General features: G+C 40.5%; 1 protein-coding gene across 1 annotated transcript in view; it reads right to left on the reverse strand.

The window, feature by feature from the left end:
- The window catches only part of LAMA1 (laminin subunit alpha 1), a 144,110-nt gene that overhangs the window by 105,923 nt on the left and 10,320 nt on the right, over positions 1-27,867 (reverse strand). Inside the window, exons 4-6 of the mRNA XM_029921582.1 lie at positions 3,667-3,909; positions 2,635-2,814; positions 99-188 (exon numbers count right to left, since the gene is read on the reverse strand). Of these exons, the coding sequence (XP_029777442.1) occupies positions 99-188; positions 2,635-2,814; positions 3,667-3,909 (513 nt within the window). The remainder of the gene's footprint in view (positions 1-98; positions 189-2,634; positions 2,815-3,666; positions 3,910-27,867) is intronic.

Consider the following 27,867-nt stretch of genomic DNA (forward strand, 5'->3'; position numbering starts at 1 on the left):
TTTTGACATCTGATTTGAATTTTTAAAAATGCATGGCAAACATTATAGCTTTAACTTTGATTCTGGAGTTTTAATATTTTACAAATACTAGGACTCACCTTTGTAGTTTCATCCCATGGGCAACTACTAGCATGGCCATAACATATACACATTCCGCCAACAGAAATGTCTTTGATTGAATAGTAATACTAAGGAAAACGAAAGTGATAAACAAAAATTAAGATCTCTTCTATTTCAGTTAAAAGAAAATGTTGGGCTCACCAACAAATAGTTCAGTTGGTCTTGGTAACCTAAAAATGAATTAGATATACATTTTAAATTATATTTCATGTACAAAGAATCCTTGTGTTCAATGAAAACAAATAATGCTCAAATGAGCTCATCAATAAAACCAAAGGCATCTAGAAGAAATTCTTATGCCAAAAAATTCTTATAACTGCACCTTATACCAGGCAGTCATATTCAAAACTCATGTCACTGAAAACCCTAAAAAAATCACTGCATTTGAATACAGCACTATATAACTGAACATAGTACTTTATACAAAGGATAATAACTCATGACCAAGTAGGATTTTCCTCCAAAATACAATGTTAGTTCAAAACACAGAAATCCATAAATTTACATCACCATCTTAATAGAATAAAGGAGGATAAAAGTATTTGATCATTTCAAATAGATTCACAAAAAGTGTTCACAAAATTTAACATCATTTATTTAAAAAACTTGGCAAACAAATAGAAGACAGTTTCCTCAGCCTAATAAAAGGAATTCATGAACCACCAAGAGCTTGAAGTGAAAGATTAAGTAGTGTCCTCTTATAATCTGCTCTCACCATTTTTATTCCATGTCCATGGGAGGTGCCAACCAGTTCAATAATGCAAGAAAAAAGAAATCAAAGGTGTACAGAGTATGCAGTAAGACCAAATTCTCATTGTTGTGATGATATTATTGTGTACTTAGGAAAAATCCAAAAAAAAACCTACTAGAAATAATATGTGATTTTAGCAATGTCTTAATATGCACATCAAAACAAAAATGGACACTTTATATACACTAGCAATGAAAAAATAGAAAATAAAATTTAGAAAGCAATCTATGAAGACTAACATGCAAAAGTGTGTAATACTCAAAAATAAATGGAATTATAGATGTACAAATAAAGGAACAATAAAACATTGCCAAGAGGAACTACAGAGGACCTAGATAAGTGGAGAGGTATAACGTGTTTATGGATCAGATCATCCAATATTGTCAAAATGTCTTCCACAATCCTTCCCAAACTGACCTACCCAATTAGGGAAATCCCAATAAAAATCTTAGCAGGATTTTTTTGGGCAATAATTAACAAACTGATTCTAAAATTTATAAGGAAACACAGTCAACCTAGGATATCCAAAAATATTAAAAAATAATTCACTAGGGGTATTATAGTGCCTGACTTCAAAGACTTACTCTTAAAACTTACGGCAATCAAGAGAGTTTGTTATAGGCATAAAGGCAGACAAATAGATCAATAGGCTAGCATGGAGCCCAAAATAGAAGTAAACAATAGTAAGGTCAAATAGTTTTCAACAAGGCACCAAAACAATTTAGTGGAGGAATACATTTTCAACAAAGGTGCTGGAACAATTGTATGTTTAGACAAGGAAACAAAGAGCCTCGACCTCTACCTCACACCAAACACAAACTTCATTTGAAATGACAATAGATGTCAAACCAGGAATAAAAAAACTATTTTTCAGAAAGGACACAGAAAGCATGAAGTATAAAATTAAAAATGGTAAATTGGGCTTCATCAAAATTAAAACCTCTCAAATGTCATGGGAAAGTGAATAAGCAAGCCCCAGACAGAGAAGATATTTGCAGAGTAGATATTTGACAAAGGACTTGTATATAAAATATATAAAGGTCTTTTAGAGCTCCATAATAAGGAGACAAAATGACTCAAATGAAAAATGAACAGAAGGATTCAATCAGATACCAATAAGCCCCTGTTCAACATGTGTGGTCAGGGAAATCCAAATTAACATCACAAGAAACTGCCACCACATGCAAGTCAGAATGGCCGATGTAAAAATGGGGGACACCCCACTGTGACAGTGTGTCATATGACAGAACTCTCACATGTTGCTGGCCTGCAAAATGATACAACTTTCCATAAGGCTTAGCAAATTCTTAAATATTAAACACACGACTATCCTGTACCTCAGTAACTCCACTCCTCATTTATCCAAGGGATTTGAAAACGTTTGTCCATACAAATCTTGTACATTTACTATAACTTAAAATCTGTACATCTCCTTGAACATAAATTATAACTCAAATTTTAAAATTTCCTTGTAAGTGACTTGCTGAAGATCAGATACGTTGCCAGAGCAGAATGTGAAAGGCAAATACCACAACATTCACTAAACTATGGCATTATGGGATGGGGGAGGGGGCTCGAGGACACGAGGTCAGAACCATCCCCCGGCTTAGAGGTGGCATGCTAAACAAAACATATGTAATGTTCCTCAATGAAATAAGGGGGGCGGGCTCTTGGGGAGGAAAAGGCCAACCAAAAAGAAAAGTCCGTTTCTCTTGAACAAAATAAACTTTTCACAAGGGGCATGAGCCCTGCTGTAGACTTACTCGTCTTGTAACAATAGGATCGAGGTCCTTAGGGTCACGGTGGCTGAGGGTCATAAGATCGGCATTGAGGGTTCTGATACGCTGTAAGCGAAGGCGGATGTATCGTGCAGAAGTAAACTCCAACAGCTTGGGTGAAAGATCATCCGCACTCGGTCTGCCATTGATCAGTGATGTATGAATCTAAAGATAAAGACATCAAAATAAACAAATATCAATTTAAATATGCAAAAATATAGCCCAGATCATTTACCCTGAGGATATAATCTTTACTGATACTAAAATCAAACCAAACAACCAGATCTTGTAGAAATCCAGTGTTCATAACTACTTCTTGTGAACACGGAACCATTTCTCCCAGTGTGGTCTGGGTATTTTAACATGTTTCGTTAGGCTAGGACGTCTCTGAAACAAATTCTAAGTGCTAGGAACAGACTGGGGGAGTGAGAGAAGGTGCCAGAAAACTTTGTATAGTTTCTCTCTTAGGAGAGGTTTTGTAGTTTTATCTCATCAAGCCAGGTGCTACTAAAGAACAGTTTACTTTTTATTACACTCTGACTTTAGTGAAGTGCGTACAGTCTGGGTGTGGCGAGCATGGGCTAAAGTACGTTATGAGCCACTTCCAATGCTCAACACCGCCTAAGGGGAGAACTCTAGAAAACTAGAAACTACATCTTTTAGACGCATTTTAGTCCTCTCCTTAATATTTCAACAAATGTTCTTGTGCTGTTGTCATGGGAAAGATGCTCTGAAGAGACTCTGATAGAGTTACTGAGTTACAGCTGAGTGAAGACCAGAGGCTCTCCTAGGAAGGAAGAAATCAATAAGGTGAAATGTACAGGTTACAACATCAATCATCAGCAGACACCAGTCAATACCTTAAGCACAGCTAGCTAGTTAGATTAAAGATCTCTGTAATCTGTTCTAAGAGACATCTATTTTGAGTGTTCATTGTTGGCTCTTATAATGGCTGTCTTAACATGTGAGGTGAGGGCTCTGGTGAAACACCAGATGTCACTGCTGGGGGCACAGTACCTCTCCATGCTCAAGTGGCACCAATCTAGAATAGTAGGAGGTACAGATCACTTCGTCATCGGCCCTGTAAGTGGGTGGTCCCCGTCTTGGAGTGATATTGTATCGGGTCAGACATTCCGTGTCACTGACGGCATAATACTGCCAGGGGCTGAACTTGATACCATCCAGAGAACGTTCCAAAATCCAGTTTCCGGGTCGAGGGGCATTAGCAGCTTTGATGATGACGTAGGCGACTTGAAAGACCTGAAACAAAGACACTGAGAAATCTCAATCGAGAAGCAGTAGCACTTGCAAAAAATAGCTCCCTTCAGAAAACTATTACACAGTAATCACCAATGTCTCATAATGCTTCTGAGTTTGACTGCACAGAAGCATTGATCATAAATATGTCTTATGAATGTTCTCCTAGTGGCTTTGCTTTTGCAAATAAACTCAAAAAGTCCTCACAAGTAAATTTATATTATTACAGTTATTATCAACAATATTAGTATTAAATAAGTGCTGTTCTCTTGTTTCCAGTGTCTTTCCATCTGGATTCTGAATGATAATATGTTTATTTCATAAACAGGAGCATAAATGTATTTCTTTGTTTATTTTTGAAAGCAAGAGACAGAGAGCAGGGGAGAGGCAGAGAAAAAGAGAGAGAATCCTAAGCAGGCTTTGTGTTATCAGCACAGAGCCTGATGTGGGGCTACATCCTACAAACCAAGAGATCATGACCTGAGCCAAAATCAATAGTTGGATGCTCAACCAACTGAGCCACCAAGGTTCCCCTTAAGTGTATTTCTTACAGTAATTTGGAAATAACACATCTGAGTATGAGGGGGGAAAGGCAGTCTGTTAAGTGTGTGCCAATTTGAATGATGTAAATCCAAAGCACGGACAATACTGAATGCAGACAAGGACATGGAACAACAGGAATTTCCGTTAATTGCTGATGGGAATGCAAAATGCTACCACCGCTTTGTGATGCAGTTTGTCAGTTTCTTACCAAACTAAACATATTCTTACCATACAGCCCCGCAAGTGCACTCCTTAGGGGCAAGGAGAGATGAAGAGGGGACCAAGAGGGTTTTTAGGACAGCAAAGCTACTCTGTATGACACTGTAATTGTGGACACATATTATTCCTGTGTTAAAACCCATAGACTATGCAACACATGGAGTGAAACCATGTAAATTAAGGACTTAGTTAATAACAATATATCCACATCGGCTCATGAGCTAAAACAAGTGTTTTACACTAACGCAAGATGTGAATAAGAGTGCAGAGGAGTGAGGGGGATATGCGACTCTGTACTTTACCGTCATTTTCCTGTAAACAAAAACTGCTCAGAAAGATTAAAACCTATTCATTTAAAAGGAGATAAAACGTTAGAAAGTGGAGAGAAGCCATAGAAGGGAAAGGGGGATGTAGATGGCCACTAACCAGAGAGGAGACGGCCAGGTAATTCATGGGTTTAGAAGGGCTCTTGTAGCTAGACAGTCCCAAACTCGGCCCTAACCAGGAGTTATCGCTCCACCAACCCGCCCCTCTTGGAACACTGCGGTGACGGTACATTCACTTGCTCCAAAGACAGTTCTTTTGTTTTATGGACATTTCCTCTGTTAGGGGACCTTTCCCTGTATTGATTCTCAAGATGCCTCATAAATTCCATGCTTCAAAACTTCCAAAAAGATGCTGATTCCATTTCCTGCAATTCTCCTCCAGGCATCTGAACATGCCCATCATATACTGCCTCCGGAATCCAAAGTTTTCAGCGTCAACTTTCTATTTACCTGAAGATAGTCATCATTTAACAAGACCTCATCGCCTTGTTGTGATGCTCTAAATACAGTCTTACTATAAAAAGCAGTTCCCATGAACTGCATGCAAAATTCCAAATGTCTTCTGAATTGGGGAAAACATAGGAAAAATATTATGTCCTTTGTTCCTTAGCAAGCAGTCACTCTTCTGTTAGTAAACTTAGATTACCAGCTCAAATACTAAGCAACAATACAAAAAATGCCTTTTTCCATGTGAAGTGCGATTTGTTCCAGATTTCCTATAACCCAGATTGATAGAGGTGATTTTTTAAACCAAAGTGAAATATTTTTTATTTTAAAAGTATACATGTAATATATGTATACAAATGTGTACACACATATAGTGTTCATGTGATTATATTTGTATGTATATGTGCATATATATGTGTATGCTTTGGGAAGGAAGTTATTATTTGCTTATTCTGAGTCTTATTGCCTCTGGTTTTTTTGTTTTTGTTTTTAGTTTCTCCATCTTAGCCCTCACCAATTCCAGGAACACAAGAGCTCCTAATGTTAACCCACCATAAGCCACATAATGTTACATTCATCTTCTGACTCATTCTCTGGGAGAGACAATCGTATTTCAGTATAGTAACTCTATTCACCTACAAGAAACATCTCCAACCAATCTTAGTCTGCAAGTGATAGAAGTGTGTCCGATATTTTGATGACCCGTATTCATGTGCTATTTCCTTCTAAAATGCAACCTGTTTCTAAAGCACATTAGAAGTAAAACAATGTTCTCAGGTTTTAGTAATGAGGTAAATAAGGAACTGTGTATCTGCTATTAATGCCTGGAACTAGACCTGAGCAGGCTATGTTAAAAAACGCTAGAACCATTTTTATCAATTAAGACAAGACCACTTTTAAAAATTAAAATAATGCAAAGACTATTTTGTCCTGGCATAAACATCTCTGGAAAATTCTCCCATGATCACAACTTAATGATTTTTATTTGGGAGCCTTTATTTCAAAGAACCCTCTCCCCCAAATTTATAATTCACATATTTCCTTAGTTATATAATGTTTCCCTCACTTACTATATTTTAATGCTACTGAAATACCGAACCCTTCGGAGAAGTATTTGGCAATTAATCTTACTGTCTCTTCTAGAACTAGTCCTGAAGTACATCCAGAGTTTGTTATGCAGCTCGGTGGCGGGCTATTTCCACCTTCTCAAAGATCCAGTGCTGTCCGAGAGCATCCTGACAGACTCGAGCCTTCACAGGTTCCCATTGGTTTTGTTGTTGTTGTTATTTTTAATTTAAATTTTAGTTAACATACAATATTGGCTTCAAGAGTAGAACTCAGTGATTCATCACTTACATACATCACCCAGTGCCCGTCAGAACAATCACCCATCCTCCTTAATACCCATCGCCCATCCAGCCCATCGCCCTCCCTCTTCCCTCCACCAATGCTCAGTTTGTTCTTTATCCTTAAGAGTCTCTTGTGGTTTGGTTCCCTCTCTTCCCTCCCCCCCCCCATCATTCCCATATATTCATCAGTTTTGTTTCTTAAATTCCACATATGAGTGAAATCATATGGTATTTGTCTTCTACTGGTTTTCATAGCAATGACCAAACTAACTAAAGAAAGAACACCTTCAGATTTACTCATTACCTATCCAATTGCTTTGCAAATATTTTCAGCATAGAAGTAGAACTCCATGATCATGGAACCTTGATCCTTCACTACTAGTGAATTTATTAAACTACTAGACTTTAAAAACTGGAGGTGCCCAGGGAGGCAGCCCATTTGAGAGGGATAGAAGGAAAGGAATTCACAAGGACAGCTGAAATGAACTGTATTTACCTTAGGTTTTCTAGTTTCACATTTAAAAATGGAAAGAGCTAATAGGATGATGACTTCATGCATTTTAAGAACTTTGTGTGCATCATCTCATTTAATCCAAAACAACTCCTTGAATTCCAAATGATTGTTGTTCCCATTTAATATTTTTTTAAGTTTATTTATTTATTTTGAGAGAGAGAGAGAAGACCAGGCAGGCTCTACACCGTTGGCATGGAGCCTGGCATGGGGCTCGAATTCACAAATTGAAAGATCATAACTTGAGCAGAAATCAAGAGTCAAATGTTCAACCAACGGAGCTCCCCAGGCTCTCCCCCTTCCATTTTACATATTTGGAAACTGAAGTATAGAGAGGGTCAGAGACCAACTACTGAGATGCAGATCCCAATAAGAAATCAGGCAGTGTCACTCCAGAGTCAGCCACCGTACATCCTCCTGGGCCCCAAATGCCCACACATACTTAAGGTTGCTGACCTTCTTTTTTGTGACACGAAAATGAAAGACTCCTATGTTCACTTGGACACTGAGTTCATATCTAAACAAATGTGGTGGGAATAATTCCAATTAACTCTGGCATTTTTGTTGTGAGAGCCCTGGATGAGCAACAGGAGGGTATGGAGAATGTGCCAGAAACAAAAATTATTGACAGCGCATGCTTATATAGCACTTACTGTGGCCTGGGACAATGCTAAATGCCTTATTAGAATTATTAGTGCTTCACTAGAATTATTTGCTTTTCTAATCCTACCACTAAATTCTTCTTATGAAGTACATGCAGTTATTTCTGCCACTTTACAGATGAGGAAACTGAGGCACCATGGAAATTTTATGTAATCTCAAGATCTCACAGGTACCAAAACGTCTAACACAGTGCTTTGAGCCCAGGCAGTCTGTACTCAGCCACGAGGCCACACTGCTATAGCTTGTGAGGAAAAGGAAAGGTAAGTTCCAGGCAAGGGCAGCTGGTGGGTTCCAGCCCAGTGTTCCCATCACTTCAACACCATGTTCTTGTATTTTCATTAAACTCTTGTCTGCTTTCATACTGAGAGCTTAGCCATATGTAAGAAAATGACACCACATGGAAGGAAAAGCAAAGGGGAGAAACTTCAGGACAATCCTTCAAGGAAGGAAATGTTCAACTCTTATCTCGATCAAGACCTTGGGCTGTGAAGCTGGGCATTGTTTTGACAATCTCTCAATAGTCCTCAAGGTCCCCAAATTGGAGACCAAAAAAGCAAACCAAGAAAGGGACTGTGGGCTGTAAATCTGCAAAAGAGGAAGAGGAATGCATGAAGCATTTAAACATAGTCTGTCCTCACAAGCTATGTTATTGACTGAATTGTGTCCCCAAAATTAATACGTTGCAGTCCTAACCCCTAGGACTGCAGAATGTGACTATATGTACACACAGGGTCTTAAAGGGGTAATTAAAGTTAAATGAGGTCATATAGGTGAGCCCTGACCAGTGACTTTATAAGAAGATTAGGACACAGATGGGCATAGACCTAGGGTGACCATGTGGGGACACTGTGAGATGCCATCCACAAGCCAACAAGGTAAGTCCCCGAAGAAACTAACCCTGCCAACACTTTGACCTTGGACTTCTAGCCTCCAGAACTCGGAGTATATAAACTTCCATTGTTTAAACCACCATGTTCTTTGTTATTTGCTATGGCGGGCCTCACAAATTAATACAAGTTCCAATTCACCAATTGTGCATCGATAAACAGGACTTAACATGTAACACTGAAAAAGTGAGGGATTCTTTGTTAGTATATGAATCATAAACATTTGCTCTAATAAAATCAGTGATAGGTCTGTGTTTCTTTGTGGGGTTTTTGTTTTGTTTTTGTTTTTGTTTTGCATGGTTGACTAAACTGCCTTTTCTCTCCATGCAAGGTTGGGTGAGCATGAGCTGATGAAGCAGTTTTCACTAGACTCAGAGCCTCTGTGGTCTTGCCAAACCTGCAGCTGATACAGTCATTTCAAAATCCACCTTCACCACGGTTTTCCACCAAGTGGCCTTTGTTAATGATCGCTTAAATGCACATAAACAGTGTCACACAAATAAAGCAGACGTACATCAAAAACCACTTTCTACAAAGGAATCCAGACAGGAATTTTCATGTGGGCTGCCATCTTAAACATATTAAATCCACCTGAGGCACAGCATCTGAAAAATACAGATACCTAATTCCCCAACACTGGAGGTTAATTTGCAATGTACACTAAGAAGCAAAGTCTCTCCTCTCCACGGAAAGCTCAGCTCCTCTCTGCTGGGCCTCTCTCTGCACGTAATCTGCAGGGGACCCAAACACCATGCACGACCCCCCTCTGGAAATTCTCCATACAAGCCCTTACTTACCTGCCTCCATGACAGTCACTAAACAGTGAATGGAGTAATGTTTTCTCCCTAATGTGATGGAAAAGAGCTTTTTGCAGAGCTTTGGGTTATGAGTCAAATTCTATTTTTAAAAAGTTCAGTGTATTTGATAAGCAATATTGCTCAAGTATTTTTTGTAGGGACAAAAAGTAGTGAATGTGTACTTTGTAAGCTCTATTTCTTATGACATTATTAGGATACGAAATTCAAAATGACCGCTTGAATTAGTATTTATTACTCAAGAAGAAAGAGGTTATTATTTATCAGAAGGCTGACTACTACCACAGACACGTATCCCTTCTGGTTTTGGAGTATCCATCACACACGCATCTAATCCGCTGGTAATGATGCGAAGCCGCAAGGGAAGTCTGGGCTCAGAGGACTCAGCACACAGTACCAAGCATGTACTTGCGCGCTCACGATACACGTTTTAGGTAAACCTCTTATGGGCAATCACCTTAAAATGCCATTTCTACCATATTTTAGTTGGCTATTTTACTGTTATCTCTTCATTGTAGGACCCATATACAAAATAAACAGAAAAAAAACAGCTTTGTGAATGAGAAGATAATTCTGGAATAAAATTAGATTGCTTTTTCTTTAAGTTGGGTGCTGTCATTAGAAATGCAAAATTAACACATCAGAACCCTAATTTTCCCCCTGCTTTCTTTTCCTGATTTTTCTTTTCATTGGGACAAGGGGAACTTGGCTACCAGTCGTGACAAATTTAAATCAAGTAGTTCTCTTTCCTTACAATCTTTAAGATTCAAGTCTCAGAAAATCAAGGAATGGCCCACTTTTGAACCAAGCCCACATACTTCCAGGAGACACTGAGGAAAAACCAAAATAATAAAGACAGTCACCAGGAAATGGGGGGCCCAGAGATATGAGCCTGTTAAAAAGGAAACTAACTTATAATCAGCAATCTGAAGATGGAAAAGTGATATTCAAACCATCTGTCAGAAGCAGTTCTGTGTTTCATCAACTAGAAAAGCTACTTTAAAAAGGACCCATCAGTAAGCGGTCCCATGTCGCAGTTTCCATTTAAGGATGACTTGCAAGTATTTCAAAGGAAAAGCGTCACACCACTTCAAGAAGTCAAAACTGAAAAGTAAGAGGTTGGTTTTCATTCCAACTCAGTGTATTTCTTCACATAACTGCTCCAAGTGCTCAATTTTCCCAAGTGTTCTGGAATGCTTTTGCTAAATTGTGTGGAAGGTTAGTTGGAACTACCTCAAAAGCACAACCAGGCATGTCACCAAATGCTCTTTGTGGAGACCTTCACCCTTTTTCCCACTCTGTGTCATGTGACAGCCTGACACCCCTACAATGAGATAAACCTGCTTGTGAGATGCACTGACGGATCATTCTCAGACCTGAGAAATACAAAGGCACCTTTCCTATCCCCTGACTCCTAACCTCCACCCATTTTTCACCTATGAATACCAGAGCCTTCAAAATTATATTAGGCTTTTCCCCAAAATGCAGTCTCCCATTCATTTATGTTAGAGCAGAAGCGGTGATAACTTTCCTTTCTTCCCCTACTCACTGTGGAAGGGGGCTCAGAAATCTGTCATGGAGAGAAGCAAGTCAGCAATATTGCAGAAAAAAGGAAAAAATGGAGGTTGTGCCTTCGATGGGTAGCTGGAGTGGCCTGCCTCACATATTGGCTCTGTGACCCAGGCTGAGTGGACACATGCACCCCTGCCCCATGACCTTGCCCTGTGGGTCAGGAATCTGTGTCCTATGAACAGCCTGCCCAGTAAAAGAAGAATAGGGATATGCTCCCCTCACCACCCCCACCCCGGCCAGTTCAGGTCTTCAGCTAGCTAGAAACATGCCTGCTCCTCTCCTGGGGAGTGGGAGGGACAGGCAGAGAAGCAGAGATGTTGGTCTCAGAGGTGCTCCCCATTGGGACACATGAGGAAGGGAGCAAGGAGTGCTCCCTAACAATTTTTCACGTGAACTTCATTCAATAAACACTGGTTAAGTATCTGCTTTGTGGCAAGGACTGTATGTCGCAGGTGAAACCAGTATGGCGGGGAAGAGGACATAGTTAGCCTGGCTGGATGCCCTGATGGAAAAGACAGAGGTTGACCAAGTATCCAGGAAGACAGATTTGGTGAAGGTGTCCGGTGGTGGCAGGGGAGGCCAGCCTCAATTGGAGAAGATGGGGTGGTCAGGGAAGTCTTCTCCGAAAAGCGGGGAAGACTGAGGAGGAGATGACTAGGTAAAGCGAGAGACGGTACAGAGGGACAAGAAGTGAAGACACTGCAGGACCAGAGCATGAGCGGGATAGAAAAGGCAGGAGGCCAGGCCAGCTTGGTGTAGACAGAAGGAGGGAGAAGGGCACCATGTTCAAACTTTTAGACCATTAGAGGACTCAAACAAGGGACCTTCAGAGTCAGCAGGGGTGAAAAGACCATGAACTGATGTTGCTGCTGCGAAATCGGGAGAGATGGTGACATTGAGGTAGTGAAGACCAAGACCAAAGCAGAGAAAAGGTCGAGTGCATCTTAAGGAGTTTGCTTTTTTCTTTTCTATGTTTATTTATTTATTTTGAGAAAGAGAGAGCATGAGCAGGGGAGGGATAGAGAAAGAGGAAGAAAGAATCCCAAGCTGGCTCCAGGCTGTGTGCACAGAGTCTGACGCAAAGCTAGAACGTGAGATCATGACCTGAGTGGAAACCAAGAGTCAGAGGCTTAACTGACTGAGCCACCCAGGTGCCCCAAAGAGTTTTCTAAAAAGTCAAATGTAAGTGAGAAAGAAAACACAAAGAGGTCAAGCAGAGTTCTCCAACTCTGGCTGGACACAACCTGGCCCCAAAGTCCACACTTTCCCCTTCTTTCCTCAGTCTCAGAAAACTACTGGCTACAAACATTTGGAAACTCAACTTCTTTTCACTTCACCTGCTAGAACTCCTGTTGGCCTATGGTGCCGCAGTTGTTCTCGCAAAGGTTGCATGCTTATCGCTGCCTGTCCCTTCTTCTTATCCCTAATCATGAGAAAGCAGTGTCATCTCACCCTATGAAAGTAAAAGGGGCTCCTAATCAGTAAGCCTCGCAAATCCAACTGGCGATACCATCCAGAAAAGCTGCACTTGACTAACTCCATTAAACATTAACCTATTAGTTATACATTTACAACTCCTAGAAACAATAACTAGGTGTCTCTTTTCTTTGGTCATGAAATCTAGCCGAATTGTTTATAGTTTTAGCACTGGAGAAATTAGAGAGTATTTTCTTCTTGTTTTTTCAAGACTTCATTCTTTGGTCTATGTCCTATTTCAAGATTGTCATTTTTCTTTAGATACATCTAACTTCACTGATCTATCACTTGTCAGGCATCAAATGGATGGTTATCACATTTAAATTATCATGCTTACTGCTTTCTTAGAAAAGAATACCTAGGGCACCTGGGTGGCTCTCTCACTTAAGTGTCTGACTCTTGGTTCCAGCTCAGGTCATTCCACAGTTTGTGAGTTTGAAGCCACATCGGGCTCTGTGCTGGCAGCTCAGAGCCTGGAGCCTGCTTCAGATTCTGTCTCCTCTCTTTCTGCCCCTTCCCAGCTGGCACTCTGTTTTTCTCTCTCAAAACTAAATAAACACTAACAAATTATAAAAACAGAGAGAGAGAGAGAGAGAGAGAGAGAGAGACTATCTAAATAAGCATCTTATGTAGGAAGGCTTTTGTTTACATAAAAAGATGTGACAGAAATGTAAAATGGTGCAGCCATTAAGGAAGACAGTATGGTGGGTCCTCAAAAAATTAATCGTAGAATTACCATATGATCCAGCAATTTCATTTCTGAAAGCAGGGACTCAAACAGATACCAGTATACCAATGTCTATAGTACCACTATTCATAATACCCAAGAGACAAAAATAACCCAAATATCCACCAATGAATCAATGGGTCAACAAACACTGGGATGTCCCTATAATGTAATATTATTCAGTCTTAAAAAGGAATGAAATGCTAATACATCCTATGACATGGGTGAACCTTGAGGACATTATGCTAAGTGTAAAACACCAGACACAAAAGGATAATTACTGTATGATTCCACTCATATGGGTCACCTAAAGTAGTCAAATCCATAGAGACTTGATTATTTATCTAGAGGCGAGTCGTGAATGTACTTAATGCCACCGAATGGTACACTTTAAAAAACAGTGAAAATGGCAAACGTTATGTGTATTTTATGACAAGAAAAAAAAGGATGCAAAAATGGAGAAAGTGAATGGTATGAAGACTCAACTTTTCCTGGAGGATGGAGATTTCTAAGTGGCCCGTGAGTAGAACACAGTATTTCCGGTCAGGGAACTCTGGAGAAGCTGAAGAAGCCATGTGGAGGTCAGGCACCGCTTACAGGGGATGTTTGGAGTCTCACCTTTCCCAAGACCGTGCTTCTGCATTGGTCTCACAGAGCTCTGTAAGGCACGATGGCACTTTACAAAATACAAAACCCAAGCCCCAGACCATTCAGGTTTGAAAAGGAAAGGAGGCCCTGGCGATGCCTTGACTGAAGACGCACAGTTCAGACAGAATGCTTTCCTCCTTGCAGCTGCTTCCTGACCCACGAGCTGGCTCCAGGCAGCCCTGTTTCCTCCCTGGCCTGTAGGTAAATTTGGTATAAAGCAAGAGATAACCCTACATAGTGACCACCTCAGTAGAGACCTACTACCTGGTTATTTTTGCTGGCTTTCTTGTGCTTCTACTATATGAAGAACAAACGTAAATATCCTATGATCACAGGCCATAAGACAACTTTAAATTATAAGACTGATGGTGATTTTTCAGTCACCTTCTAAACATGAGGGGGGAAGTTCTTAGAAACAACTGAATATGTACTAGATCAGTCCCTTGATGATTTACTTTTAAAACAATGATTAATTATCCAAATTTGATCAAAAGCTATTATAGAGGGGGGCATATGGAAACTCTTGTACTTGTTACTCAGTTTTTCTATAAATCAAAAACTTCTCTGCAAAATAAAGTTTATGAATTTGTCAAAAACAAACAAAACTATTTATACCTATCATAGTTATCACCCTAAGAAAGCATAAATCACCCCAGTTGGCTAATGAGTGGTTTTAAGACTTCACCAAATTTCTCAGGATATCTAGTTTGGACAGCTGTGACTCCCCAGCTAATAATCTGCAGGTTTTAATTTGATCTCACAGCTTTTCCAGACTTCATTTCCGTACCTGATGGCGCATAAAGGGCAGGCCAGAGTGAGCCAGGCCTTCCAAGTATCTGCATAAAAATCGCAAAGGGATCCCAGGTCTCTGGCAGTGCACTGGCATAAACAGGCCACTGTCCCCGTCACTAGGGATTTTCTACCTTTATCACTCTGGCAGCTTTGTCATTTCACCAAGAATAATGTTCATAGAGGAAGACATCCAGATTCACTCTCCCCCAGATAATACATTTTTAATTTCTAAGGATCTAGAGAATTATAAAACTAAGTTTAATGCTTTCCACAAGTCAGGTTTAAAATGATAAATCCAGAGCATGTTTTTTCTACACCACACTGCATTCTGCACAATGAAGAATGTGAACACAAAATGATACGTTCTTCACTGATTTCCTATTATAAGTAGAGTGTGAAATAATGCATAGGAAAACACTTTATAAAATGATACTTAGAGTTAATTCAACTTTTTCCTGTTTGGTGACAACAGGAGTTTAAAATTCTGTCCTGCCTCTTGCATGGATGCTCAAATGTCTAAAACTGTCACTACCATGTTATAAGCAATTTGATGGGTTCTGTAGAGATGAATAATCATGACATAATTTATATGCACAAAGGTAATAGACAAGAATAAACATTGTTTAAGCATCTGAATCCAGCTCAGTGCCCCCAAATATATGTCCAATACAGTGACATAATCAATAAGTATATGTTACATCTGAATAAGAGCATGAACAAATAATAACAAATAAATAAGCAAATAAATAATAGATGTTCTGTTATTCAATTAGCAGAGAAAATAAACTGAAGGGAAATGTTCATTTCTGGCTGCTGAGGGGTGGTCAAACACACACTTCCACTCACAGTCAGAGAGCACATAAGTGCTATTTTTGAAAAACTAAGGTAGTAAAGATCCCATTTGAGGGGTGCCTGGGTAGCTCAGTTGGTTAATATCTGACTTTGACAAAGGTCATGATCTCACATTCATGAGTTCGAGTCCACTTCAGGTGAGCTCGAGCCCTGCTTGGGTAAAACAAACAAACAAATAAAAAATGAGCCCTGCTTTGGGTGAGTCCTGCTTATTTCTCTCTCTCCCTCTCTCTCTCTCTGGCTTCACTCACTTGCATCCCCCCTCAAAAAAAGAAAAAAGATCACATTTGAAAGATGTTAAAGCTCTTTGACCCAATAATCCCATTTCTTGGAGTCTACACTAAAATATAATCATCCCTTCAGTCACGAAAATATTCAAATATGTGTTGCAGCATGGTTTTATGAAATTGGAAACAGCTTTATATGTCCGGCAATGAGAACAAGTTGAATAAATTATCATGTACCCAGATGGTGACCTATTATTCTGTCATTAAAAAATTGTTACAGGAATTTAGAAGCTGAAGAAGAAATTGGTACTGCTTGGCCATCCTGGAACAAACAACTAGAAAACTGGATAAAGTATATAAAAGAGTGGTTCTACAAAATTAGGGGCACCAGGGTGGCTCAGTCAGTTTACCTTCCAACTTTGATTCAGTTCATGATCTCACAGTTTATGAGTTTGAGCCCCATGTCTGACTCTGTGCTGACAGCTCAGAGCCTGGAGCCTGCTTCAGATTCTGTGTCTCCCTCTCCCTCTGCCCCTCCCGTGCTCACACTCCATTTCTCTCTGTCACAAAAATGAATAAACATTAAAAATTTTTTTAGGGGCACCTGGGTGGCTTAGTCGGCTAAGTGTCTGACTTCAACTCAGGTCATGATCTTGTGGTTCGTGGGTTTGAGCCACATGTTGGGCTCTGTGCTGACAGCTAGCTCAGAGCCTGGAGCCTGCTTCGGATTCTGTGTCTCCCTCTCTCTCTGACCCTCTCCTGCTTGTGCTGTCTCTCTCTGTCTCTCAAAAAAAATAATAATAAAAATAAATTTTTTAATGAATTGGACAGCAGGCAGCACAGGACAGTGTTTCCAGGGAGAAGAGCTTGTTACTGCCTGGAGACACTTCCTGGACAGTGGTTTGTCAATGTCTTATAAAGTCAAATATTGACATATCCTTTGGCTACACAATTCCAATACTAGAAAAGTAAAAACATATGTCCAGAAAAAGATTTGCATAATAATGTTCATGGCAGCTTTATTTACAGTAGTCAGAAACTATAGTAACTAATACCTAAATAAGTTCTTAGATCTAATGCATAATACAGTGATGATAGTCCACAATACTTTATAATAAACTTTACAGTTGCTAAAAGACTAGATCTTTGTTGTAGACTCTGGGTCTAAAGTTCTCTCTTGTCCAGCAAGAAAGAGGACACAAGATTAAAATGCGAGAGATGGCTAATGTCCAGGAAAAGACAAGAGCCCCAAATAAAGGTCCCTGTTCTGTATTTATTAAGATCAGAAGGCTTATAAACATGATGGGTGTGCACAAAGAGACCATAAATCTGTGAACATTAGCTCACGGGCATGAGGGAAAGGGGGTTTTGAAGATATACGGTGTTAGGGGTTTGGGTCAATATAAACCAAAATCCTGGCGCCGGGCAGAGGGATGCTAATGGCAGACGTGAGGCGCTGTGTCTGTGTATCTTAGCCAGCCTAGGGGATAAGACAGACAGAGGGTGCAACCTCAGGGTCTACAAGGCACCTTTCTTCTGCTAATTAGCTCCTCTCTGGGCAGCATCACCCCACAGCCTCTAGAGCCCTATTTACCAGTTTACCTAATTTGGTCCTTTTTTTCCTATGTAAGCAGCTTTCTGCTACAGTACTAAATTGGGGCAGGGGTCCGCCCTGAATACCCAATCTTACTTACCTCACATACCTCTGTATTGGAGCCTTTGCCCGGCCTTCTCTCTACTGGGGCCTTGGTCCCACCCCCCCTATACTTACTCACCTGACCTTGTTTACCTCAACTTGGGTGTGAGCACCCTATGGTTTTGTAATTCTTTTTGCCTTGTTAACCACCAGTTTAGGCTCAGGGAATCTTAATTGTTCTCAACACGAAAAAGACATGACAATTATGTGACATGATAGAAGTGTTCGCTAATGCTACTGTAGTAATCATACTGCAATAATAAATATATCAAACCAAGTTGGTCATCTCAGACTTAAGCAGTGTTGTCTGTCAATTACATCTCAATAAAAAAATAAAATAAAATAGGCATTGAGAAAAAGAACTGGAATAATCCAAACAACATGCAAGAGGACAGATAAACAAATGTTGGTATATTCACGAAGTAAAATGAATTAAATTTATTTTATAGAAGCACCTGTGGCTGAATCTCACAGATAGAATGCTAAAAGACGCCAGATAAAATGACACACCATTTAATTCTGGTCCTATATTATATAACAGGAAAAGCTAATCTAAAGTGAGAAACAGTAAGAACAATGGTTCCTCGGGAGGGGCAGGGGCTGGTGGAGCGCAGACTGGGAAAGACACAGGGAGAGTCTCTGGGGCCATGGAAATAGTCTGTATTTTGATAAGCCTGTGGCTTACCTATGGCACACCTCGCAGTGTGTAAATTGTATCTAAATCCACAGGAAAAATGAGAGAAGACATTTACCACAGGACTGGATGTATTCCGTAGCTCTGTAAACATGCCTTTCCCCAGCCGCACTCTGGTGTACCCTTCCTCACTCCCGACTCTCTTCCTTCGCTCCCTTCCTTCGGGTTGTCTCCCTCATTCCCCAAGCCGCCCTTCCTATGATCTCCAAGCACCCTCAACCCCTGCTCCACTGGACCAAAGAGGTCTGCTCACTTGCCCATTTCTCCCATGACCAGACGGCCCTGAGGGCCAGGCTCGGCCTTAAAGAACAACAAAAACAGCAGTGATAACAACCAACATGTATGAGGAAGCTACTGTTCACTGCGTGCTTTCTTGGTGCTCTCTGTGCTAAGGGTTCTCCCCAAATGTCATCGCTGTCTTGTTCATCAAGGAATCCTGAGACCCTGGCACCCAATAAGCAGAGATCATGAACTATTAAAATATATACCATGTTCTCATCTAGAATGGAATTGATCAAAAGATAATTCCTGATAATTAATATCACAAGTGATTTTTAAAAAACTTGCTGTCTTATATGTTTTTTATATTTAAAAAATGTCTGCTTCTGGAGTGCCAGGGTGGCTCAGTCAGTTGAGCGTCCAACTTTGGCACAGGTCATGATCTCACAGACCATGGGTTCAAACCCCACATTGGGCTCTGTGCTGACAGCTCAGAGCCTGGAGCCTGCCTGCTTCAGATTCTGTGTCTCCCTCTCTCTCTTTGCCCCCTCCCTTGCTTGCTCTCTCTCTCAAAAAAAAAAACATTTGAAAAAAACTTTTTAATGTCTTCTTATCAAAATAAAGGATGTTTCTGCATAGAGAAAAGGTCAATTGAAGACATTAAAAACCTAAGAGCTATTTGAGGTATAGATGAGGTGTTCATGAATTCCCTTGCTTTGTCTAGTTGTCTAGTTTGTCTAATTCAGAAATTAAAACTTACTTTTTTTAACTTCCATATAACAGGAAGAAATAATGATTTCAGAACAGACCTCTCTTTACATACCTATTAAAAAAAACTTCATTTTGAGGTCAAAATAGTTGTGGATAAGAAATGTATATGGAGGTGGCTGTGTGAGGGAGCCTCCATAAAATCCCGAAGGCCAGGGTGAGCAGAGCTGGGCTGGTGAGTGTGTGGAGATGCCCGGAGTGGCCTGTCTGGAGTCCGAGAGGCCCCCACACTGCTTCAGCATACCTTGCTCTGGGCTTCCTTTCATAGTAAGCCAGTGATCTAATGAGAAAACTGACAATCAGAAGGTTACCCAACATCCTATAGTTACTGAGAGTTTCCATGTATTCATGGCTCAGGAAGAAAGCATCTTGATTAAAAGCTGCTGGTGACACTGCGTTGGCTTCACACCCAGTGCAGAGCCCAACACGGGGCTTGAACTCAGGATCCTGAGATACAGACCTGAACTAAAATCAAGAGTCAGACTGAACCACCCAGGTATATCTATGAAGAAACTGAATCACAGAGTGGTTAAGCAGCTTGCCCAAGATCACAGAACTAATAAGTGATTAAAATCGGAAAGCCATTTTTTGAATGCCTAGAATAGAATGGCTTGGTCTCTAAAAACCAGGTGTGAGAGATAAACTCTTCAGGACACAATTCAGCTATCTTCAGAGTGCCATTCGGCAGGGTAGAAGAAATGTAATCCCAGTCAATTAAAGAATACCCTCCACTCCTTCTCAGCAGGATGGACCATTTGTGTCATCTGTCCTCAGAAGATGTACCTGGATGTCCATCTTTCTATCTAATCCTTAATCTTCACAGGTTATCTCTTAACACATCTCTCTTTCCTATCTTGGCAACCCCTTCAATAGCCTGACTGGTACTATGGAATCTCATACCATGTTGGGGCACTGAAGTCACCGTAGTGCTAAGACCCATCTGACTGGATTCTTTGTGCATCCTTTTTCTCTCTGGGATCTTGAGATTCAGAGATTTGTCTAGAAACAGGATGTGGCCCAGAAATCCAGGCTCTGTGCCACCGTTCCTCACCCCATCAGTCCTTCTCTCTGATCCTTATATCTTCATCATGTCTCCTTCAACTCTTTTTTTTCTTACTTTAATGGAGGAATCTTTTCTTTCTAACAGCTAGAAGCAGAATTCTCTGTTATTGTTTCTCCGATTTTTGAAGTTACGGAGTGGTCCTCTCAATTCACCAGTTCCCCTTAGGACCTTAGGCTTTTGGAAAGCAAAACTGGGGAGACACTTTAAAATTTTGGTTTTCCCTGCCGTATCCTCACACAGGTAATTCTACTTAGTCATTGTGAAGGAGGATGGGACCAGGCCTGGGTGTAGGGCGAAAGGAAAACAGAAGAAAACCATGACTTACTAGTTCAAATATATTACTCTTTTCAAAGTTACTAATGAAATAAAGATCCTGGATTTGAGACTGACTAGATTTAGTTAGTGTCCCACAGTGTATAAAATGTGTAGCCTTACAAGAGTCACCTGCACCATTAGTGAGTATATCACAGACAGAGATCAATAAGACTAGCAGTAATCAGGGAAGACTCTAGGGATACGACAGCACAAATCAACAAAAATTTCAGACAAATAACTGAGTAAGTTCCCTGCCAAAATGCCCTACTAACCTTGACCTTCATTATTCTAGGCCCCTCACTTGGCCCTATATTTTTGTAAAAATTATAAAAATAAGCTTTTGTTAACCACAGTCATATATGACGTTTTTCTCCATGACAGGTAGCACTAGAGTGGCATCTAGGACAGATGGCATGAGAGTGGTAGTGGGCATTATTGGGGCCCAGCCAAGGGGAAGCTGAGTCGGGAGCTGGTTGACATTTGTGGAACAGAGGAGCAGGGATAGATGTCAGATAACAGTACGGGTGTGGCCCCAGTGCCCGGCACAGGAGTTACGAGGGTAGTGGGGAAGAAACAATGGCTGGAGTACACAACACCAGATGTGATACGTAGAGAACTATCCTGATCCCCAGATGTATAAAGTTATGATTGTAGAATTTGATTCCCATTGATTTCTAATTGAAACAGAAATGCTGCTTATCAGGAACATACTTGATAATACATAACAACTGTATGATGAAAATTTTGTCTTTTTTGGTAAGACTTATGTGAAATAGAATTATATTTCCTGTGTTGTAACACAATTACAAAAATTTATATGGCCTTATCAATAATGAAATTGTGAAATTTTGCATATGAAAGAAACATTCCTAAATCACCAGTAATAATAATAACCATCAATAATAACTCCCTGCCTCCACAAATTTTGGTTGTGTTAAGTGTCTCACTCTTACTTTCGGTTCACGTCATAATCTCACACATTGTGAGATCAGTGCAGAGCCTGCAGGAGATTCTCTCTCTCCCTGGTCCTCTGCCCCTCCCCTCCTCATGTGCACGCTCTCTCTCTCACTCTCTCTCTCAATAAATAAACATTAAATAAATCTTGTCAAGAAACAAAAGTCCCTACAGTCCTCGAAGCCTGACCTCAGTTATTTTCATTTACGCAGCTCACTTGCCAGGAACATCGAACAATTCAAGGTATTTATGTCCCATTTGATCCTATAGCTCTCTAGGACATCAAAAGATAAAAGTGTGGCACCTAAAGAGGAGCTATGGGGGGCTAGCAGAAGGCACCCATTGGAGCCAGGCATTTTCAGAAGTATGAGGCAGGCACAGTTCTACAACAGGCCTCCAACTCTTTACCCCTCCCCGCTGCCAGGCCGGGGGGCTCCATGTTTCCTCTCCTTGGATTGTGGATGACGGCAGGGACTGGGTGGCCCACAGAACACAGGGAAGAGCTGCGTGACTCTGGAGGCCAGGTCTACATGGGGACACGACTTCTGCCACTTCCTCTGGAACATCGGTGCTGGAGCTCTGAAGTGCCATGTGGGCAACCTGCCTCAAGGCGGCCATGCTCTGAGGAAGCCCACACCAGCCCTCGTGGAGAGACCACACAGAGAGGTCTTGAGACCACATGAAGGGAGACAGTAGCCAGCCCCCAGCCCCCCACCTCAGCCGCCCCAATACCCTCTTCCCAGCTGCCCTGGCACCCCCTCCTCAGCTGCCCAGACCCCCTCTCCCCAGCTCCCCCACCTCCAACCCCCATGGCCTGCAACCTTACACACACGCCCACTCAGTCAAGCCCTTCCTGAATTATTTGCCCACAGAAACTGGGATAAACATAATGAATGCTGTTGTTTCAAGGCATAAAGGTTTGCTGTGATTTCTTACACAGTAGATACTCAACAGATAACTGGAGGAGAAGTTGCATATGAAATAATAAAATGATATAATTAAAATATAAAACAAAAGAAAGACACATCTATGAGTAGCAGTTTCACAGAGAGCAGGACGAAAATGATAAAAATGCCTGAAGGACATGAATTTTGTGTGGCTAACTTCCAGATCACAATGAAGAGCTTGAGATCTCTTCTAATCTATTCATTTTGCCAAACAAATTCAAGAAAAACTTAATATATGAAATTGGTTGAAACCAGTATAAAGTAATAGAAAACTGAAGCAGAATGAATCGTTTTGGATAAATGCAAGTGTACAGTTAACAATAATTCCTACCACAGTCTCCAGAAAAGGTCTCTGCCTGACCTCTTTTAATGAACAGCCAAGACCCACTTGCAGTGAGAAACTCCAATTTACATGCAATTCTTGTTCTAAAGATCTTTCAACGTTTTCCTTCTGAAGACTGAAATCTGCCTGTCCTTTCTTATTTACCCCGTCAGCGTGCTTAGCAAAACACTTTCTATTTGGATGACACAGTCATAAACCTCACTCTAGTTATGGTCAATTTTTCAGAAATTTTAGGGAAAAAACAACAGACATCCACACTAATGAGGTTTCATAAAACTGGGCAAACAAGCAGCCATTGTCTAAAGGTCTGTATAAAACAAAGGCCCTTCTGTGATTATGTTCCCACAACAAAGTGCCACTTCCTAATTAAACCTACACAGAAAGTAAAGCACTGCCTCGAACGGTAGTTTTATTTTCAATGCCATAGGAGCATTTCCTTTTTTTTATGAAACATATTTTATCTTCTAAAGGAACAATACAAATTTTGACTCACAAATCTGACCACCTCCCAGTGAAGCTTTTTGCCCAGGTTTAAACATTTTCGAGGGAGAATATAAAACATTGATTCATCTTCCTGCATCTGGGCCAAAAACACATGGCAGGTAGCACCCAAATCTACCAGTCACTGTAGGGAAAGAACCCACTGAGCAGAAATGTGAGGAGAGAGAAACAAGGGGAGAGATGAAGATGACCCTAAACTATCCCAAATCAGGAGGAAATTGTAAGAGATCCTGCCAGTCTCCCCGTAACACAGAGGAAACTAGGGAGAGGAGACCAGGAACAAATGAGGTGAGACAGTAACACAGTGTGGAAGGAACCAGAAGTTCTGGTCTCCAATCCCACCTTCAGCACATAGAACCACTTAACCCTGGGTGAGCCAGTGAACCACTCTGTGCTGCAGTGTGCTTTACCTCCAAAGAGGCAATCTGTATTCCAGAATTTTTGGAGATATCAGATAAAACAACATAGATGAGGAAAAAGATGCTTTGTCATCTATAACCTATACTTATTGAAGTATGTATACATGTACAGATTCCTATATATATTCATTGTACATGAATATACAATAGATTGTGTGTATACAATGTATACATGTATAGATTTAATATACCATATATAACCATATAGAATTCTAAAACATTATATTAAAGTTCTATATTATTATAAATTCTATAATATTAAATTCTACCTATTACATACAGATTACATACTACATGTAATCTATATACTACATACAGTTGACCCTTGAATATCCTGGGTCTGCTTATGCAATAGAGCACAATACTGTAAATGTATTTTTTTGCATATGATTTTCTTTTTAAAATTTTTTTTCTATTTTTTAATTTATTTTAGAGAGAGAGAGAGAGCATGAACAGGGGAGGGTCAGAGAGAGAGGGAGACACAGAATCTGAAGACAGGCTCCAGGCTCTGAGCTAGCTGTCAGCACAGAGCCTGACATGGGGCTCGAACCCACAAGCCATGAGATCATGACCTGAGCTGAAGCTGGATGTTTAACCGACTGAGCCACCCAGGCATCCCGCTCATGATTTTCTTAATAACATTTTCTTTTTTCTGGTTTATTTGATTGTAAGAATACAGTAGATAATACATGCAATATAGGAAAATATGTGTTAATTGGCAATTTATGTCAACAGGAGGTCAGTAGTTGAGTTTTGGGTGTATCAAAAATTATACATGATTTTTCAACTGCACAGGTGATCAGTACTCCTAACCCCCACAGGGTCCAAGGCTCAACTGTGTAAGTCCCATACACATACATTATATGTTATATATAAATACATGTTCATATGCAAACTGTATGTATAGATTCCTATACACATACAGGCAATAAATATTCCTTTTTAATGAGATAATCAAAATAAAACTAACCTCAAATTTGCAATATGAACCTTGAAACTGATTTGCATTCACTGCGTTACTTCACTGGCATACATATGAGATCAATTTTTTTTAAAACCCAATTATTACCCATAACAGAAAATAACTAAAATGTCAAGAATGGAGATTCTTATGCAAGTGAGATGGGTAAGTCATGTAGAAGAATTTAAATGTGCCTTTAAAAATTACTAATGAGTTTTTGTTATGTTGGGAAATTCTACAAAGTTAAGAAAACATCAGGACACAAATATATATATATATATAAATATATACATATACATATATATACATACATATATATATATATATATTTATATATATATGTCAAAAGTTTCAGCTGGAGGGATGGTACTGCCCACTGATGCGGACAGAGCCAGGCTCCTGGATGCCAGTAAGTCCTACTCTTGAGTAAGTTACCTGAACTCCAGTTTTGCCACTTGTCCAAAGGAGATCATAGTAAGATCAAACTCATAGTGTGAGTATGAGGATTTGATGATGTAATAACCATAATAAATCTGTTATACATGACAGCACCATTGCAGCATTATTAAATACACAGAAATGCATGCAAAAGTCTAAAAGCAATATGCTGATGTTATGTGTGGTCACTTTGTAGAGAATGGATTATAAGTTTTTCCACCTCTTTACACTTGCCTGAACCTTCTAATTTTTCTGTCATGCAAACATGTAACTTCTCTAACTAGAAAAAGAACAGTATTGACCTATGAATTTATTTCTCAATATCTGTATAATTGCATCCCTCAGCCTTTTCCTGCTAGCTAACTCCAACCAGATTATATCAAGTTCTTGGCTGGGGCACCTGAGTGGCTCAGTCGGGTAAGTGTCCGACTTCAGCTCAGGTCATGATCCCACGGTTGGTGGGATCAAGCCCCGCGTCTCCTCTCTCTGACCTTACCCGCTCATGCTCTGTCTCACTCCATCTCTCAATAAATAAATAAATGTAAAAAAAACTTATATCAAGTCCATGGTTAACCTTTTCTTTGGTGATATCTAAAGATCTTTGGGACTTCAAAGTCACTTGTAAGCTATAAATATGACAGAAAGAAAGGCAGCTCACATTTATTTAGTGTGTGGAGACTGTCAGGTGCTTGACTAGGAACAATCCTTCATTCTCAATGCTGTGACCTTCTCCTTTGTAAATTATGGAAGCATACTGCCCAACTACACTGTACACATCTCCACTGCACCAGCCAAGAAGTAACAATACATACATAAATAAACAGAGCTGCCCCCCTTTTCCTCCACCCCTCTCTTCTTAAAGTCACAGTACCAACGTGTCTCCTGTATGATCTCTAAGCTGGGATCTAAGGACATACCTAATCCGTCAATGTATCAGAAGGCACTCCGCGGTTTGTCCACGAAAATTCCAACTTTTGCATTTTCATTCCAAAGCTGATCTAAAAACCTATACTCAGGATCTGGCCAACCACAGTGCAACTTCTGTTCCAGGATTTGAGGCTGCATCTCTGTGTTTCCACGATTGCAATGGCACAAGTGATCACCTAGCAATGTGCTGGTTGAAAAGCAACTGCAAATCTACCTTCATGGACTCCGTGTTGGGGGGCTTTGAGCGCAGCAATAGCGGGAGGCTGGAAGGCTGGAAGGAATCCTCCCCCAAGCCTGTAAGTGCAAATGACCCAGCCGCCTCCCCTGGCTCCCCTTCAGCCATTTGCATCCCTTAGTTCCCCTGGTAATTTCTCCCCTGCCTCCAGCACTATTTAACCTGGTCCTCTGCTCGATTCATCCCTATAAATAACGGGTGTGGTTTCTGATTTCCTGATTAGATGGACCTGGGCTATACAAAACAGCATATAATTCACAGTATACCAATTTTTACAAATTGTGGCAAAATATACATAACGTAAAAAAGGACCGTGGTAGGATTTTAAGTGGGTGGTCCATCAGCATGAAGTATATTCAATTTGTTGTGCAACCATCTCCACTATCCACCTTGAGAACGTTTCCATCTTCCCAAACTGAAACTTTGCTCCCATGAAACACTAAGTCTGCAGTCCCTCCTCCCCTCTGCCCTGGCAGCTGTCATTCCACTTTCTCTATAGATAAAACCATTCTAGGTGCTACATAGGAGTAGAGTCATGCAGCACTTGTCCTTCTGTGCTTGGTTTATTTCACTGAGCACGTCTTCAACTTCATCCAGGTATGTATCAGAACTTGCTTTCTTTTGAAAGCAGAATTATATTCCATTCTATTTATGTGCCACACCACATTCATTCATTCAGTTATGGACAGACACTGAGGTTACATCCACCTTCTGGCTACAATGAATAATGCTGCTATGAACATGGGTGTGCAAATATCTCCTTGAAATTTCTGCTTTCTGTTCCTTTGGGGATATACCTAGAAGCAGAATTGCTGGAACATGTGCAGATTCTCTGTATAACTCTTGGAGGAACAGCCACACTGTTTTCCACCACATTGTACCATTTTACATTCCCCCCAGCAATGCACCACAATTTCAATTTCTCCACACCCTCACCAACCCTTGTTATTTTCTGTTGTATTTTTGGTAATGCCCACATCAGTGGGTGTGAAGTGGTATCTCACTGTGGTTTTGATTTTCGAATTGCCCTGATGATGAAAGATTCTGCCTGGTGTTTTAACTTTGAAAGTAGTGAGTCTCAAACCGGAAATCCTTGGGTTCTTCTACTGAGAAACCCTACCATAAGGAATACATTTAAATGGAATTGGCAGGGCCTTAAAAAATGTTGACAATCACTACTTTCAAGATCCATCAAATGGGTTGCCTAGGTGGCTCAGTTGGTTAAGCATCTGGCTTCGGCTCAGGTCATGACCTTGCAGTTTGTAGGTTCGAGTCCCACATCAGGCTCTGTGCTGACAGCTCAGAGCCTGGACCCCACTTCGGATTCTGTACCTCCCTCTCTCTCTCTGCCCCTCCCCTGCTTGTGCTCTGTCTCTGTCTCTCTCTATCTCTCTTCTCTATTTCAAAAATAAATAATAAACATTGAA

Source organism: Suricata suricatta, chromosome 14, assembly GCF_006229205.1.
Source record: "Suricata suricatta isolate VVHF042 chromosome 14, meerkat_22Aug2017_6uvM2_HiC, whole genome shotgun sequence".
NCBI lineage: Eukaryota > Metazoa > Chordata > Mammalia > Carnivora > Herpestidae > Suricata > Suricata suricatta.